General features: G+C 40.9%; 1 protein-coding gene across 1 annotated transcript in view; it reads left to right on the forward strand.

Annotated features, from left to right (window-relative positions):
• foxp2 (forkhead box P2) overlaps nucleotides 1-18,919 on the forward strand; it is a 110,829-nt gene that overhangs the window by 86,753 nt on the left and 5,157 nt on the right. The window contains exons 11-18 of the mRNA XM_036577490.1: nucleotides 6,444-6,531; nucleotides 8,496-8,579; nucleotides 12,160-12,370; nucleotides 13,240-13,316; nucleotides 13,450-13,551; nucleotides 15,893-16,014; nucleotides 16,668-16,737; nucleotides 17,957-18,171. Coding sequence (XP_036433383.1) covers nucleotides 6,444-6,531; nucleotides 8,496-8,579; nucleotides 12,160-12,370; nucleotides 13,240-13,316; nucleotides 13,450-13,551; nucleotides 15,893-16,014; nucleotides 16,668-16,737; nucleotides 17,957-18,171 — 969 coding nt within the window. The remainder of the gene's footprint in view (nucleotides 1-6,443; nucleotides 6,532-8,495; nucleotides 8,580-12,159; nucleotides 12,371-13,239; nucleotides 13,317-13,449; nucleotides 13,552-15,892; nucleotides 16,015-16,667; nucleotides 16,738-17,956; nucleotides 18,172-18,919) is intronic.

Here is an 18,919-nt window from a genome sequence, read left to right on the forward strand (position 1 = left end):
CCATCAGTCAGCATTATACATATCAGCTTCATCAGATGTTTATATTCATCAGATATAACAGCTCACTGTTGCTCTTTTTATTTATATTTTATTTATATTTTTAGACAACTGTTCATTAATGATTTTTAAGGTGTCTATGACCTCTTTATTAGCTATAAAATCATTTTAAATTATTCATAAGGCTAGTCTTACTGTAAATTGGTACCTCTGAAACACTGATGACTGTCCTTAATGCGTTTTATGAGTTAGTATCCTCTCTCTATGGTCAGATCCAAAAACTCCCAATGCATGAAGAAATCTCAACCATAAACTTGTCCAAAAGAAAGGGTTGCACTGAGCAGTTCCCATACCTTTAAGCACTTTGTGGACTAAATGAACACACTGATATGAAACCCATAAGATGGTAGGGTAGGGTAGACCTAACACATGCTGAAAACATGAATTCATACTCATGTACTTTGCTGGCTCACATTATTTACATGACGAAATCATTACACAGATCAGCCAAGTCAAAAAAACAAATTAGCCAACTGCTGATTGTATGTTAGGAGCGAATACCTGCCAATATCAATCTTGGACGGTTCTGATTGCCAACGATTTGTTAACTTTTATACATCCACATCACATTTCCTGTGGTTAGCTACTTCAGTAATTATTCATTAAAATAATATTTAATCAAGTAATCTGTAAAAAAAAAAAGCACCTAAAGAGTGTTTTTAACACGAATGTTGAAGAAGTTGAAAGATTTCACACTCAGTTGGTAAGTGTAAACTCAGGTAGTGATATTCCAGACTGACTTGCCATGTTGTCTGTCAGGCTGTCAGAGCCTGAGCATCAGAATGACCACAGATTAACTGCGCCTCAGCCACAGGAAAAAGCATGATAGGCTGGTGAACAGTGCCACCAGCAAATGGCAGCTTGTGTAGCCACGTTAGCCCATCACAATGGGACACATTCAGTGTTGTCATGGTGCAGCCAATGGAGTGAAATGAACTCTTCATGCTCCATCAACAATTTAGTTAATTAGCTCATTTGTAATTGGTCTGCTTTGTTGCGGTGGATGTTAGTGGGGGCCATCAAAGGAGAAGGTGTTTGCCATGCCGGAGATTACAGGTTATCACATTGCCACTCGGAGAAGAGTGCCTCAACGTCAGAAGAAAAAGAGAACTGTTCATTTGAATATTCTAATTAGGTTCATAATTAACTGTGAAATAATGATCTTGCACGCGTTATGTGGGTGTAAATGTCCACGTCAGTTCGCATAAACAGCATTTGAAAGTGGGGGACATTGTTTCTCTTTTTTTTTCAAACGGTCTGGGCTGGGGGGGCAGGTTCTCAAATGCATTTGACAGAACTAAAAGAGTCCACTTCAAGCAGAGTGGAAGATTTGGAGGAGACTAATCAAAATTACTCTTGCTAATTACAGAGGCTTTCGACTGGGACTGCACCCCTCCAGACATTTATATTCTAGTAGGCTTCTAGTAGTTACAGCAAATGTGCTGCGGAAAGTGTTTTACCCGAAAATCAGCACTTTCTGCAATCTGCACTTATCCAAATTGTGATTAATAAGGGCTGATACAGATTCTGATATAGAAGAACATATATACATGGCATGCCCTTTCATCCCGGAGGTACATCCTCCTCTTCTTCTTCTAACTCTGTATATGTTCTCTGCCTGTGTCTGACACTATATACAGTGTATAGTCTGATCTCTAACTTGCTGAGCTCGATTTAGTATTAAATGAAGCACAGAGACATGCATAACACAAGCTGAGAAAAAGAAGCGAAGAAGCTCTGCATGTGACAGGCTGCATAGTAGGACACTGCCATAACAATCAGCATACAAACCAGCGTGTTTCAAGTGTGCAGCGCTGAAACGGGGATGAGACTCCCCCGATCATTCCCCGAGTCAGAGGCTTCCATACTGTAACCTGCACAAGAACACCCCCCCACACACCCCCCAACAAAGCCGGCATGATCTGAGCCGGTGAGATGGCGGGTGTCGCTGTGCCTTGGAGGAGCTATTGTCGGTGTCAGGAAAAGGCTTTTAATGTTTTAGGATATGGCAGTCACTGCAGCGCATCAGCCAGGTACACACGCCTAAAATGGTTTACATAAAATAGGTGTCAGAATCAAATGGCACCTTTGATGGGGTTGTGGGGGTAGGGGTTTTGTTGGGGGGGGGTGCTTGGCTTGTAGCTGCCGGTGAAGGAATCTGTTCTGTGCGTTTAGGATTCTGTGTGGTGCTGCGGAGAAACTTGTCAAGATCAGCATTTAATAGCTCTTCAGTGTTCTTTTAAGTGTTTCTCACCTGGAGAGGTAGCCTAGAGGTACCTGGCACCTTACATTAGCTCTGAAGTTCAAATGGAATATTACTCTGTGTGTGTGTGTGTGTGTGTGTGTGCATGTGTGTGCATGTGTGTCACCTCAAGATATGTATATTTATGCATCACAGTATACATTATTCTGAGAGCTTCTTGTGGTGTGATTCAGGGCAACTTATTTGGAAAATATGTCAAATTAAAAAGAAATACATAATAAATTCATCCCCGCTCGAGTTCTGCTTTTTCCATGCCGGCGAGTTTATTATTATATAAGCTACAGATTGCTGCCCTACTTCTCATATTGATTTCCTTTCACATGTTTGAGGAGGGCGGCGAGGGAAAGACAAAGAAAGATAACACCAGCAAGAAAGTTCCATGCCTTTTCACTGCATATTTACAGCAGCTGTCTTCCAGAAGACTCTGACGTCTTCTATAATCTCAATCCCCCAGCCTTATATGGCATCTCTTTAACTTGGCGAACTTGGCGCCTAGATTACCTCAAAGACCTCTGAGGTTGTGTTGACAGTTGGCCGTTAGCATCTGGAGGAGCTCTAGGTTGAAGTCAGGGCTGGGTAATCTGGCAATATTTATCATTATCGTGATAAATTACATCACAGTATGTCAGTATGCGTTTCTGAGCATATTGTGGATATTGTGGATAATTAGGCCTGATTAACTGGATTTGGTGCAGTGAAACACTGAATAAAAATAATTTGCATTCATAGTTTTTGATAGTATTGTTTACTACTATGTGGCAGATGTCAGGAAAACATAAATATCATGACATTATGTATTGTGAAAATGTCTTGAAATATATTGATATGTTAGCAATAACACCCAGCTGTAGTTAAAGCTCTTTTTCTCTAAGGGAAAAATGAATAGCGTTACTGAAACTCACCTATATCAAGCTCTGTGCAACCCACCAAACCTGCAAGCTTTGTCAAATGTGGCAGTTAAGAGGCTTGGGCTGTAGAGACTTCAGAGGTCTGTATCCCTTTAACAGGGTCTATTCTGCTCATATTCATCTCAGCCATGTGAGGGTCTTTAGTACCTGCAAACCATGGGAAGTGGTTACCCAGGTCTCCACCGGTCACCTGCTCGCCAATCCCCGAAACTGGTTGATAATTAAAGCCAGCAGGCTGCCCCGGGTCAGCCCATCTCCTGGTGTGTGTGGCTGGGGGTGGCAGGACCTTTGAAAATGTGAGAGGTTTTTGTAAGTGCTGTCACTGCTGTTTGAGTAGCAAATTGTTTGACTGCCAGCAGTTGCTTCCTGAACATGCTAGCCACATATTCCAGGACACAGTTAACAAATACATTGTGGCTTTAGATTTCCCACATGGTGACTTTATAGGAAGTTCTTAACTTGAATGTATTTTAATGTGAGAAGATTTTAGTCCAATTCATTTTGCACGTCATTTTCAAAATGTTCACACAGTGTAAAAGGGCACATTTTTTATATTTTCGCTGCAATATATGTGAGCAATTATCCCTATTCAGACTACATTCAGATCAGATAATCTTTTCTCATCTGAGGTTTTGTTAATAGTATCTTGGCTGTATTTCTCAAGCACACTAAATGGTAATCTCAGTCAGTCAGTCTGTCAGTCAGTCAGTCAGAATTGCTCCTGTCAGTCTTTTTTTTTCACGGAGCCCATTCCCATCACAGCTCTTATTCGCCTTCTCAAAACAAAAATCAATATGCCTATAAAGTGACCCATAAATTACAGACGGCTGCAGAGATGTTTGTTCAGGAGCTGTCTTTGTGCAGACTCTTCTCACCTTTCTGTTTGAACTGAGCCCACCGCCTCTGCCTCATTAAGAGATATTGGTGACTCCATCTAACCCCAATCTCTCTCTCTCTCTCTCTCTCTCTCTCTCTGGCCCTCTCTCTCTGTCTTTTTTTCTGTCTCTTTCTCCCCATTCTTTTTCTGTTTCTCTGAGTCTCCCTCTGTCACTCTGATCCTCTGTCCTTCTGTTTCTCTCTCTGTCTCGGTCTCCCTCTGTCTCGCTCTCTCCCTTTTCCCTCTGTCTTTTTGTTTTTCTCTTTCTCCCTCTCTCTTTTCTCTGAATCTCTCACTTTCTTTTGCTCTCTCTCTCTCTCTCTCTCTCTCTCTCTCATTTCTCCTTGCCCTCCTTTTCCTTTTATTAGCCCACTCTATCATGCGCACAGCCTTAGCTAACTGACCAGCGCTTGCCTTTGTAAGAGATTCAGTAAGTGACCACATCACATAAGCAGTGTACCCTTTTTCCAGAAAAGAGATAAAGGAGAAAAAAAAGATTAAATCTAGATGGCTGATGATGAGTAAAGGGATAAGATATGTTTTTCCAAAGCCGTCTTTGGGGAGAGCGGAGCAAGGCGCCCGGCCCTTTTGAAGCAGCTGTAATTTATGACATCCGCCATACATCAAGTGCGTAAGATAGCATTATGAGCATTGAAATGAAAAGGGTATTTGCAACATTAGTTCCCCTCTTCCCTGCGAGGGACGTGATTAAATGATTAATGAAATGCCCCTTTGCATGCGCATTCTGAAACAGCAATTAGGCACGGGCTGGAGGAAGCCACCAACTCTCCCCAGTCCCTCTCTCTGTCTCTCTCTCTCTCTCTCTCTCACTCTTTTTTAAAGCATCTCATTCTTGATTTATAATGGAGAATATCTGAGCATTAGACCTGAAATGGTTACAAAAGCAGAAATGATCATGATAAAATGAAATGATTTTAAATGGGCATGGCTGTAATTGAAAGGTAGTGGAGCTATTGTGCTCTTGGATGCCCTCCGCTTTGATTGGCGTGTTTTGGGAGGGTTATGAATACGTTGTTAGTTTGCATATTGCACATAAACAATAGAGTGGTCCAAATGAATAGGGAAAATGCATAGCAGTGGTGTGTGTGTGTGTGTGTATGTGCATATGTGTGTGTGCGTGTGTGTGTGTGATTTAAGCTCACTCTAATGCACTGGAGGCTGTACTGTAAATGATCATTGAAGGGTCTGCAAGCTAACCTATAATTACAGGAAAGAAAGTGGCAGCTTTGGCATTTCATAACCATGTCTCCTCAAAGAGCGCTTTGTGGGTTTGTCACCAATGATAATTTAGATAGAGGCTCATTACCGAACATCACAACACTTTTAAAAACCTTTTCGCCTCCGTGCGTTCACTGGGAATAAAGGTCTATTTTAATGGCGAGCTTCTTTTGTGTCCTGCAGACAAAATCCAATCAGGGAAAACCGTCATTGACTGCTTTTGCAGTCTGCTGTGCGTTTTTTTCCCCCCCTTTATTCTAATGAAGGGATGAGTAGATACATTTAATACATGGCTGAATAATGCACTCTTCATAGGAGACACTTTTTAAATGTTACTCAAGTTAAATTGCATTTATTGTTTTCCATAAATGAAGAGGACAAAACCACTCTGCGATGCCTTTTGTACGCCAACATCCCTTATCCCTCATAAGCTGGGCTGCTGTGCGCAGGACTCTGATTTAGATGACAGTGCCCCTATTGTAATGTTAAACACTAGCTTTCAGAGCTCCATGGAGAACACTCACAGACAGGGAGGGTGGGTTTTTTTGTTTTTCCAAATGGCTAATAATGCAAGATGACCCATAAAGCATCACTATAACAATTTTGATGATGGTTTGATTAACTAAAATAACAACAAGCTTTGTTATTAATGATTTTTTTCTTTTAGAATCAGTACTATTGTACCTGGAGATGCACTGATACTGTGGGACGATGCCGATGTCCAATATTTTTATGTACATATATGCCAATGCTGATACATTCACTTTTATAAAATGTATTATGGATTAGCATACAGAGAAATATAACATTTCTGTCAGCTACAAATGCATTCAAAAATGAATAAAATGCAGACATTTTAGTACAGTAACCCTATATATATAGGGTACAGTAACCGTATGTTCTTGGTCAGTGCACACATGTATGACATGAAATATGCTAAACAGACCAGACAAGTAAGACTATTAGCAAATATTAAAAAAAATGTGACTTATTAGCTAAAGAGAGAGCAAATAAAATAAATATGTTGGTTAATATGAGTGTCTTTATTAATGTTGATTGTGGCTGGGACGTTTTCTTACTCTCTGTCCTCTGATTTTAGGCACCTTAACAGTGAGCATGCTTTGGACGACAGGAGCACGGCACAGTGCCGGGTCCAAATGCAAGTGGTACAGCAGCTAGAGATTCAGGTACTGTACAGCACTCAGCATCACCTACATGATCACCAGTGTAAATTTCAAAACTGTAAATACAGTAGAAATGTTAACCTCCAATAAATGGGTGTAACACCACTTTCCAGGTCTTACTTCATCCATTATTATCGAAAAACATGAAAAACAGTGCAGACCTTGTTTAGAGGATGATTTTAGTGAAACAAACGCAACCTAGGAGCATGGAGACCCAGCAAGAGCCGTGGCTGGCATTTTTTAATTGAATTAGGATTTGTGCTTATTTTCTATCCCGTCCAATTAATATGCACGCATCTAGGGCTGGTCGGTGTTAATTAAATGCACTTTGCACCTGAAGGAAGCTCTAAAGAGGGCCACTATTTTCAGGAGGTGGAGCGTGACCTTATTAAGGAGTCACGCTGGCAAGATAATGAGTGCAGTGATTGAAGGACGTTATTACTCAGCACTGAGGCCTGCCTCTCCTGCCAGCAACATCTTCACACCCCTGTCTGCCCCAGTGCAGCATGGGAATGAAACATGGGTCACTCTGAAGGGGCTCACTCTGGAGGGATGGAAACACCAGGCTTTGTTTGATAGTACTTACTAACAACTTACAGTTTAAGATTTGTAGTGGATTGCTGGAAAGGTTCCAGATGGATCAGTTTTATTTGAAGCCCAAGAAATATTAAGAAAAAACCCTTTTATTTCCATGTAGATCCATCCATCCAGCCTCTATAGCGCTCTGACTGTGGCCTAAACCTTTGTGATGCCTGTCTGAATGTAAGCGAAGCGTTGCTCTCAACCTTTAAAGGTTTTTACGCTCTGCGAATTTATCCCTATTTATTTGTTGGGCTCTTGAATCTGAACAATGAATAATTCTTGTTTATATGTAAAATAACAAAAGTCCACCACCTTTTTTTTTTTTCCTTTTTTTTCCCTCTGAGTGCACCCAAAGACCAAAGAGGCGCCAACCCCCGTGCTTACACTGTGACCAATTACAGCAGTGTTGCTGTTTTCCATCTTGCTTTTTTTTTCTCTCCTACTCCGTTTCTTTTTTCATCCCTCCGTCAGTGGTAATGAGGCCCGCTTCAGAGCGGGTTACGCCGGCTCCGTGCTGGAGTTCAGCATGTGTGCGTGGTCGCGGGCTGGTCTCTGTCACTCGCCGTGAGCTAGATTGATGATAGAGGATCGCCGGGGCACTAACTGGACCTCGGAGGGACCGAGTGGAGGCAGTGGAGGCGGGGCTTGGCTGGCACTCTGTTTGTGGGACCCCTTCACCTCTTGGCAGCTGCTGGCTCCAGTCCAGCCCTAACTGTGTCCACAGGACTTTGACTAGACGCCCAGGACCCTCTAATTTATGACCTGAGTAGCTTGTTACTGTCAAAGCATCGCTGACCTAAATTCTGCTATTGACAAAAAGATGAAGTGCTATTTGTTTTCCCTGACCTCTTAGCACCACCACACTGCTCACCAGGAATGGTTCTCCTCTCTTCTTCATATGATGCTTTCTTTCCCCTTTTTTCCCTGTTTTTCTTTTCCTCTCCTCATATATATATATATATATATATATATATTTGTTTTCTCTCTTTCTCTCTCTCTCTCTCTCTCTGGCTCTATCTCTCTACTTCTTTCTCTTCCTTAATCTTTTTCTCTCAGTCTGAGGTTCTTGTGGTTGTCTTCCTATTATTCTTTCTTTCCTCTTTTTCTCCTGTTTTTCTTTCACACCCCTTTTACATTTCTGTTTCTCTCTCTCTCCCCCTCTCTCTCTATCTCGCTCTATCTCTCTATCTCTGTCTTTGAGGCAGGCTTAAGAAAGCCAGACTGGGCATATGCAGGATTCATTACAACCAGACAAGCTCAATAACAAGATGTATTACTGTGGTAGTCTGGGGAAAATCGCTCATTTCTAAAACCGCTCTGTTTTCTTTTTTTTCTGTATTTTTTTTCTCCCCTCCCTCTCTCTCTCCCACTCTTTCTCTTAACAGCTTTCTAAAGAACGTGAGCGTCTTCAGGCAATGATGGCCCACTTGCACATGCGGCCCTCGGAGCCCAAGCCATCTCCCAAACCGGTGAGTGCATATTGCTCCACATACGGTAAACAGGGCGGCAGGGCGGCAAATGAGCTCTCTAAACGCCACTGTTTAACAGCGCCAAGAGAGAGCGATAGCGAACGAGGAGAGAATGGGATTTGTAATGCCAGGTTTCACTGCTCCCCATCAGCCACGGCTAGGGGGAGACTGCGACGACGGTGAGTGCATTAAATCATACCCCCAATCTGAGCCAAAAAAGGCCCAGCCATTACGGCCTGATGGCTTTAATACTGCAAACAACCTGTTGGCCAGCAGAAGCTGTTAAGCTCCATGACCTGAGTAGCACTTAAAGAAGCCGGAGGCAACAGAAGACATTTCATTCTGAAAACAAACAGCTGTAATGATAGATGGAGACCAGCGAAGATGATGTGAAATGAAATAACCAGCAATCTGTAAACAGTCTGACAGGTAGCTGGAGAGATGACAGATGCTGTCTTTGAAAAAAAAGGATTAATAGCATGGAAAATCTGTAAAAACATAGCTGGATCAGACAGAAATATAAAATGTGTGGTTTACACAAAACTATTTACAAATAGACGTCAGCAAAAATAAATATTTGTGTCAAATTTATTTATCCCACGTTCAATATTTTGCAGAGGAATGCATAGTGTGTTTCTACTGCTTAGTAAGTGCCTAATTTCAATGGCATAATTTTCCTCATCACCTCCCACCATATAAAATAGATAATCACAAGATAGAATAATTATCCTGCAGATCCGCCAGGAATCGGGCTGCTCCCCTCTGCCAATTTATTATTCAATCTCCCCTTTTTAATCTTCAAAACTCCAGCAGCTTGGTTACATCTACACTAATAAAGAATTTCAGCCTGTAATCCAATACTGCATATGAATGAATAATATTAATGAAGTATTACATTACATAAACCACACATGAAAGGGCTGCTAATTGCATTTGATGGCGAGCAATTAATGGCAGATTTTTAAATGAGCGATGATGGCCTCAGTTTTTTCCCAGTTTCCTTCTTTTGTCTGTGTGTGTGTGTGTGTGTGTGCATCTGCATGTCTTTTTTTTGTGCATGTAGCTCTTTGCAGCTCTGTGTGTGTGTGCACGACTGTACTTGATATTTCCAATTTCACTGGTGTAAAGAGAACACGTATCCTACACACCATATCCACCCAAAAATGTATGTACTACACAAAAGAGGAGAGGTAATAGATATCATGGCACGGATTTCTGCCCTCGCATGCATAGGGCTGAGAGGGAGGCAGCCCACACATTTGATAAATATTAATAGTGCGAATTTATTAGCAGGGCGAAATGAGCCCTGTTGGTTCATCACCGCACCCTTAACAGCTATCAGTAGCCCAACACAAGGTGCAGACACACTGTCTATTATATGACCCCATTTACGCCCTGAATGGCACTTCATTAAATGTTACCTTTTGGCCATGCCATGGATGGCTGAAAATCAAAGTTACCAAGGCTGCAAGTCCTGAATAATGAGGGTTTTTTTCCCTCCCTCTCTCTCTCTCTCTCTTTCTCTCAGCCAACCTTGAATATATATTCAGATGAGCGGAGGTGGCAAAGTGCTCATCCCTGCCTCTCATTCGCTCCTGCTCAGTTAGGTTTTAATAAATTCCATTTTGCAAATACAGGATTGTGTGCCTGCAAACATGTTACGCTTGTTGCTGTAACCAGGTGAAGAGAGAGGGGAAGAAAATCTTGTCTTAACACTATAAATATACATGCCACACACACACACACTCGCACGCAGTCACTCTTGATAGGATTTATTATGAAATGCCTTTTTTTTGCTATGTTTGACGGTGTATCAGCAGCCTTTGTTGTTCCCAGTGTAGAACAAGTAGCGAATAATTACTGGTTGATATTGTGGTTTTGCGCGTGCAGTCTGCTGCAGTGAATGGGGGATTAAGAGGGAGGCTCTTCAAAGCATCGGCCCGTTGCCTTGACCTGACCTCGGCTGAATTATATGGAGATTCCTGTATTATACACATCAATGGAGTGCTCTGCACAAAGAGAAAAATGACACCGATGGATTCACAACTGCACTTTTTTCACCCATCACCAGAATGTCACGCTCGTTTTAAAGACACAAGACGACTGATGTTGCCATGTTGTTGTTTCAAGCAGCACAATTACCATCTAGTCCAGATTTGCCATATTTTCACAGGTAATTTTAAAGAGAACAGTCTATTAATCTCAATTTAATACCTAGAATACATCTTTAAGTCAAGTTTGGACAAGGTACACTGTCCCTCTAGAGCCTCATGTGACAAACACAAGGCCTGCAAAATTATTTGAATTTTCTGTCAATATTAGCCCAATTCACCATGAGCTGCACTACAATCCACAGCATGCACTGCAACATAATGTGCTTCTATGAAACAGCACCATAAAAAGAAAAAATGACAAGTGTCTAGTTCAGGTGTATAGACAGGTGTCCATATATTGGGGACGGTTAAAGAGGTTTAACAGTTATCTGTAGCAGTGTAGCCTATTGTTTTATACAAAGTCTATTGATTTAAATAAAAGAGTTAATAGGTCAAATATTCAGTGCCTTTTTTGTTTCGGCATATTTTGAATAAACAATGGCTAGTTCGGGTCAAGAAATAAAAACACAGCTGGCCCACAGATTTGTTGAGATTTTTTATTGTGGCCCTTTTAGTGGTTGAGTTTGACACCCCTGCTTTAGTGGAGTGCTTGCCTTTATTTAACTGTATATACAGTGCCTGGACCCCTTTCTGTTGCCATTGTGTAATTACCATTAAGTAGAGTTATAATTATCAATTGCAAAGGCACCCAGCCGTGATGGAATGGGCAACTTGACATTTCATACTATTTATCAACACATGCCACACATGATTGTTGATGCCTGACTCCTTTTCTTCTCCCTCTGCCATTTCTGGTTTTCTTTCCATTCAAACCAGTTCAGAATCCCATTTGCCAGTTTACAATTAAGGCAATTTAGTTTGAATATGTAATGATGTCATTACCATTCCCACGAATTAGCAGCAGGGACTAAAGGTCAGGGTGGAATTTTCCAGTCAGTTGGACCCTCTCACATGAGATTTGGAACGGAACACTAAAATGAAAGAAGGAAAAAAAAAGAAAGTTGGGAGACGTCTCAGTGTCTCAAGTCTCAGTGTGATGTGCTGTGTTTGGAGGTTAGTCTAGGCTTTTAATCCAGGTGCTTTAAAAAAAAAACAGGTGGTAACTCTCTCTCTGTGTTTTGTACACATACTCACACTCGCACTCTTATACATGTAGGAGGCTCTTGTGGGATGGAGATGGGCTGGGATAACACAAAGGATGATCATTAGATAATCTTTAACAGCGTGCTCTAATTAGAATTCTTATGATACAATTTTATCCTGTAATTAGTGGAGATTGGCTGTTTCCTCTGCAGCTTATTAGTGGAAACACAGCTGTACAACTGAATCTGTTCTTGTTTGTCTGAGTGCTTTAAACTTTCTCTCTCTCTCTCTCTCTCTCTCTCCCTCTCTCTATCTCTCTCCCTCCTTCTCTGTCTCTCTCTCTCTCTCTCGCTCCTCCTCCTCTTTCTTCTCTCCCTCATCAGTTAAATTTAGTCTCGAGTATCACCATGTCGAAGAACCTGCCGTCAGCTTCCCCACCGAACCTGCCCCAGACCCCCACCACCCCCACAGCCCCCGTCACACCATTGAGCCAGATGCCCCAGGTCCCCTCAGTCCTCAGCCCTGCCAACGTGCCCAGCATGGGCGCCATGCGTAGACGCCACTCCGACAAATATTCCATGCCCTTGTCCTCAGGTATGCATTCCTTCATGCCTAATCATATAGAAAAGTACATAAAGTTTTGCTATATAGTTGCAGTCATTTCTTTTCTATTCTGATTATTTTGTCATTTGGAACCACCAGCTGCCCTTTACATTTTGTGAATATTGACCAATTTACCAACTTAAATGATCCAAAATTACTTAAAATAAAATCACTTTTAATTAGCATGCATTCAAAGTTGAGTTTTTTCCTTTTTTTTTCTCCCATCAAGTTACCATTTCTGCAATACAAGGTTTTGTTCCCACAGCAACAATATAGTATTCCTCAAGTGAAATTTTATGTTCACACACAGTCCTGACATGCTCTTTGCCTCATTTGGAACCAGTATCCAGATTAAAGCCTTTTATTTCTTGTCTTTCCTCTATGCAAAAGAGACAAATATCAGGCTGTATAGTGCATCAATATTTTATGAACGTTAATTACAGTCAAATAGAAAATGATACAATATTCATCACATTTAAAATGGCCATGTGTATTAAGTTATGCACGTTACAAAATCCACTCTGATGTTTATATTTACTGGTCTTGTGCAGTTGCACATGGGGTGCATGAATTATTCAGATACATACAAAATATCTACACAGGCTCTAATTTCACGCCTGTGTTAATGTTTAAGATTTCTCTTGAGAGAGATTAATTAAAAATGCATTTTGTTGGACATGTAAAATGCTGATTTGATGTGCACACCCCCCCACTCCTCTTTCTCTTCCCCTCTTTTTTAATTTCATTAAATCCTAAGTGAATTCAGCTCCTTGAGGAGTTGCATTTAGCAGTTATTCCATGTGATGACAATTTATACTTATTTATATTTTTTCTTCATTTTTTTATTTTATCCATTGCAGAAATAGCCCCAAACTATGAGTTTTATAAGAACGCTGATGTCAGACCACCATTCACGTATGCAACGCTCATCAGGCAGGTGAGTGGGGAAATAAATTAGCTTTCTCCTGATTAGATTAGAATTAATTGCTGCTTGAATTAACATTGCAGCAGGGTGAGAGTGGCTAAACGGCCTGGTTAGTAAAGCATTATTTGATGGCGTCTTGTTGCAGGCTATCATGGACTCGAAAGACATGCAGTTAACGCTTAATGAAATCTACAGCTGGTTCACGCGCACCTTCGCCTACTTCAGACGCAATGCCGCCACTTGGAAGGTAACGTCCCCCTTCCTTTTTCCTCTGCCCCTCCCTAACCTGTCCACTGGATAGCAAGAGACAGAGGCCCGGAAGGGACATTTATTTACTTGACACGAATAGATTAGTATCGCGCTCCCCTCTTTTTAACCTGCCTCTTGAAAAGGGTGAATTTCCTCTCCTTCTCTTTCTCTTCTCTGTAGAAAAATGACAAGTGAAAGAATAATTCGGCCTCTGATATCGTTTTCTAATTTGGTGCAATTAATAGCTGAGGCTTGGCGGGGAGGTGTGCGTTCTGACGCACTAATTACTACCCAGCCACTCAATCATCAGCACCTTTTGTTAGATGCAGTGTATTACTCCTTCTTCTCTTTCTTTCTTTCTCTCTCTCTTTTGCTCTCTCTTTCTCTCCCTCATTCTCCCACCCCCCTTGCATATTATTGGTTAATTAGTTTGAAAGATGGCTGTTTGCCTTTCAGACACAGTCTGGGATTTTTTTTTTTTTTTTAGTGTTGTCGGGTGGTTCTTTGTACACACTGTGTCTCATGTACATAGAAAGAGAGAGAGAGGTTAGCCCCTGTCCAACACTAAGTAAATGCTCCTGTCACTGCTGGAGCATACTTTATTTACCAGGACAAAGGCTCTCATTTGTATCCCTGTCCCAACAAATTCAATGTCTGCTATTTTCTGAATAGAACAAGAAAAGGAGACAAGAGGTTTAAAAATGTTACCCCAGATCTGCTTTTTTTGGAGGGAAGAGGGGTGCGTGGTGAAAAGAGGGCTAGAGATACACACACGCACACACACATGCATATATATATATATATATATATATATATATATATACACATTGATATCATTGAACTGTTTTTTTTTTCTTTTACTTCAGTAAAATGTCTTTTAGCCAGGAGCCCTTCTCAGAGCCAGGCTAGGAGCTTTCTCCCTCTCTCTCATCAGCATGCTAAGCGTCTCCCAGCACTAGATTTAGCAAAGTGAATTAATTTGGATTTGGGTTGCTAATGATGCTGGTGTATGATTACAGCTCCACAAGGGTGTGCAATAGCTCCCTGTACATCAGTACACAGGGCCAGAACTGCTTTACTGTATATGGGCTTCAACACTAAATATCAGAGAGGACATTGGTGCACAACATCTTTGCTCATAAAAAACATTTACATCACCTAAAGAGCTTCTATAGACAGTATGCAGTACAGGTAGAGCTCTTATCTCACGCCCTCTTAAAAAATATCCTCACATGTGCACTAGGTTCTCACTCCTTATCACTAAATATTTTAATCTGGCCATGGGTGGAACAAAAAAGCATCGGAGTAGCTTTAGGAATATTCGGGTCCCTCCTTTTACAATAGCCGAGCTGGGATATTTACATTTTGAGCCTGGCTGCTCCTTTGTGCTGGCTTTACAAGGCTGGGCTGTGATGGGCTTGTCATTTGATTAACTGAGAGAATTTTTAAAAAGGAATGAAAGGTGATTTAATATCTCTGCTTGGTCTCATCAGCTCAGCTTGGGGATCCAGCTCTCGGCCCCGGCAGCTTATTAGTTATAACTATATAGCATGCATAATAAAACTGCTCATTTGCTCATTAATATTAAAATTATCATATTCAGAGCCATGGGCATTAAGATCAATCAAATCCTGGGATTTTCAGGTCAGATGCGAGATCTGCTTATGAGTTTTTTTTTCCCCTCCTGTCTCATAGAATCCCTTTCTTAGAGCAAAACCACTACAACCCATCCCTGAAATAAAACATGAAAAAAACTGTAATATTAAAGCAAAGGTTATTATTTGGCTGCTGTTGCCACGTGTTTTAATTAGATTCTTTCATGATATAAGAGGTGTGCTGCAGACCCCCGTCTTTCCACCCTCCTTGATTATGAATGTTAACGTGTTTTGGGGTCATTTTCATAAACCTGATTTGTGGGGATTATTTAAATATAGGTGTGTTCGCACAAATAGATGTCAGAAGAGCCATGTGAGGTTCATGCTTAATTCAAAGACCTCCTGGATATTATTAGTGACCATCTGAGTGTATGCACATACCGTGCGCCGTTCTCAACACAGCGAGTGGTGCATAGATTAATCACATATGTGTGATTTGATGAAGAATATTTGCACCAATGTTGCTTTTGTATTCCTTTATTATAAGCATCATAGACATATTTAGAGACAGTGATATTATATTCATTCAAAGATAAAGATATAGGACGATAAGAGAACTTGATATAATGACGTAATCAATCTATATCTATAAATGCTTATAATTACTATACTCAAATTGATATAATGATTATTTGTATATTTGTAGCTTTTATAACTGTAGCAAAGGATGTTTATGTGTTGTAGAATGCAGTGCGCCACAACCTGAGCCTGCACAAGTGTTTTGTGCGAGTGGAAAACGTGAAGGGTGCAGTGTGGACAGTGGACGAGATGGAGTACCAGAAACGCAGATCACAGAAGATAACAGGGTAAAGCCCGCTGTCTCTCATTATCTCTCTTTCCCTCTCTCTTTCAAACAGTACTACTCAGAAACTCCACTCAGACAAAGTTGCAAGAATGTACCATGTCATTATTATAGCTGCAGAAGGAAGAATATACATGCACGATCAGTGGTCGTTTATGATCATTTTAATTCGTCCCCTAATTTCAATATAGACGGTTCTTAATGCTTTAAGACGGTTACCATGGGTAAATCCCAGTGCCATAAGTCTGTCCCAGACCCACATCACCCAGGTTGCAAGGGTGAAGGTCTAATGACAGTGATGCATATGAAGCCTCCCTCCACATTGTTGGAGTCTGCAGGCCACATGTTACTGCTGAACACCTCTACACATTTAGATATTGATGAGGCTTTGACTCCTCCCTATGACTAGCCATGTAGTTAGGACAGTGAGTGATGGAGGTGTGGAACCACATATGGATCTTTAGGGTTTAACCCTTTGAACTCTATGCTTACTGTACTTACTAGTCAGTAATTTCTGTAGGCAGGAGAGTGAGAAACTAGTCTGTGCCTATATACATAGGCATATCCATAGGGTTTAAGAGGATAAGCTGTGAAGAAGTGATTTTAATTGAATAGAAACTGACGTAAATAATTGAATTTGTGTGTTCTAATGGACAGGAGCCCGACGCTAGTGAAGAACCTGCCATCCAGTCTGGGTTACGGAGCAGCTCTTAATGCAAGCTTGCAGGTAAGCAGCCGGCTCCTCTTTTAGGAATAGCCCCCACTTTCAGACCATGACCTGTTCTCAGAGCTGAAATAAAAGAGCAGTTTCACTGTCTGCCTGAGTACACAGTTTGTGTATGCTTGTCTGTATTCTCATAATTACAGCCTGAACAGCAGGAGAATAAATTCCTCAGAGTTTTCTGTGTGTGTGTGTGTGTGTGTGTGTGTGTGTGTGAGAGAGAGAGAGAGAGAGAGCCAGGTTGGCATGAGCAGTGAGAGTCTAGAAGGACACCGTGTGGCAGAGGCAGGTAGCTTCTCTGCCAGTCTAGTTTTTCTGCATGCCTGTGCTTCAGATTGATAGCAGCCTGCACAAATGCAAGGGAATATGCATTAATATTTATCCAAGCTGTCATAAATGATTTGGCTTCGTAGTGTCGGCCAGTGAGGTGCTCATGGCAAAAACTTTAAATTTTAATTACCGTATATAACTTTAATGTGCAAGAGGCAAAAATTGTCAGGAGATTTTTTTTTACTATTTTCAGGTAAAGTTTTTGGGTAGTTTAATAGTCATGCAGATGCTTGATGTTTTTTCTTGCTGCACCTCTGAGGCCTATCTGTCTCAGTGAAGAAATTCTTTTTGGAGCTCACAGGTGTCCAAACAGATTCTTTTCAGTTTCTCCTCTTCCATATGATTTCGTCAAGGCCAGAGTGAACTTATTGCAGTTAGTGACACAAAATTAGAGCCAGCCAGGGAATAGCTTTTGAATAAATTGCATATTTTAACATTGTCACTGTCGCCACTGTGTTTTTCACACCATTTGAAAAAAAAAACACGATGTGTACATTTCATGAAAAATTGACTAATAGAAATTCTGAAAAGCAAAACATTCAAGTTTTTTTTAACTAATTTTATTAAATTATATTTGGTTTTTTTAAAAAAGTGTAAAAATTTATATTTTCTAGTTTTAGAGATTTTTAGAGATTAGATAGAGATTTTCTTACAACACCAAAATGCTGTTGGAAAGTATGAAATTAAAACATGAATTAATATAAATGCTCTCTCTCTCTCTGTCTCTCTCTATCTTTCTCTCTCTCTTTCTCTCTCTCTCTCTCTCTATCTCTCTATTCCTTCCCCCTGACTCTGTTTACTCTCTCTCTGTTCTTTCTCTCTATCTTTCTCTCTCTCTCTCCTCATTCTCTCACTTGCTCTTTACTTTCTCTCCTTCTCTTTCTCACTGTCACAGGCAGCGTTGGCGGAAACGTCTCTGCCGTTGCTGGGTAATGCGGCACTGATGAACAGCAGTGCGTCGGGGTTGATGGGGGGCAGTCCACCCGGTCTGTTGAGCGGCAGCCCACCCAGCCTCTTGCAGAGCAGCACCCACGACGAGCTCAATGGCACACTCGACCACCTCGACACTAACGGTCACAGCAGCCCCGGATACTCCCCACAGACCCATATGTGAGTGGACACACTGCAGATCAGACCTCCACAGTGGTTTACTTTACTTTTAGTTACTCTGTTTATTTATATACACCGATTATGGCCATTGTTTTATGATGTAAATATGACTTACATGGATTATCATTACAGTATTATGTTATTAGTATTATATGAATTGATGTAAACATGACAAGAATTTGTGAAATGGCTCATTTTCATCAGTCAGTGGACAGTGGAAATCTCACAGTTTGAACAGTACCTCTACACACAATCAGATATTCAGCTGAGAGAATAAACTTACATGAGTCAGAAAAATATGTATTACAACGACCACTATACTCTTAGCGTTCTATATATGTACCAAATAAAAGGTACCAAAAAAGGTCCTGTGACTGGTAACAATTGCCGGACCCTTTTTGGTGCTACATAGAACCATTTTTAAATGAAAACGAACCGTATACAGCGGATCTTCTTAGAGAGGCAACATTTAACCATGAATAGACCCATTTATGCATTGAAATGGTTCTTTGAGTGTTCATGCCTCTACCTATAACCACTGCCTTTAGACAAGAAACCACTTTTTTAAGGGTGTAGGCTGTACTGTGAATTAAAGTGCAGTCCTATGAAAGGCATGACACACATTCAACCTTTATTTGGGGCTTTGGACATCATACTTCATTGTAAGTTTACATTTGGTTCTAGACTTTAACCTCTCACCTATAAATAGGGACAGTCCTAATTACAGATTCCGTTTTAATTACTCCAA

This window comes from Colossoma macropomum, unplaced genomic scaffold (assembly GCF_904425465.1).
Source record: "Colossoma macropomum unplaced genomic scaffold, Colossoma_macropomum, whole genome shotgun sequence".
Classification (NCBI taxonomy): Eukaryota; Metazoa; Chordata; class Actinopteri; order Characiformes; family Serrasalmidae; genus Colossoma; species Colossoma macropomum.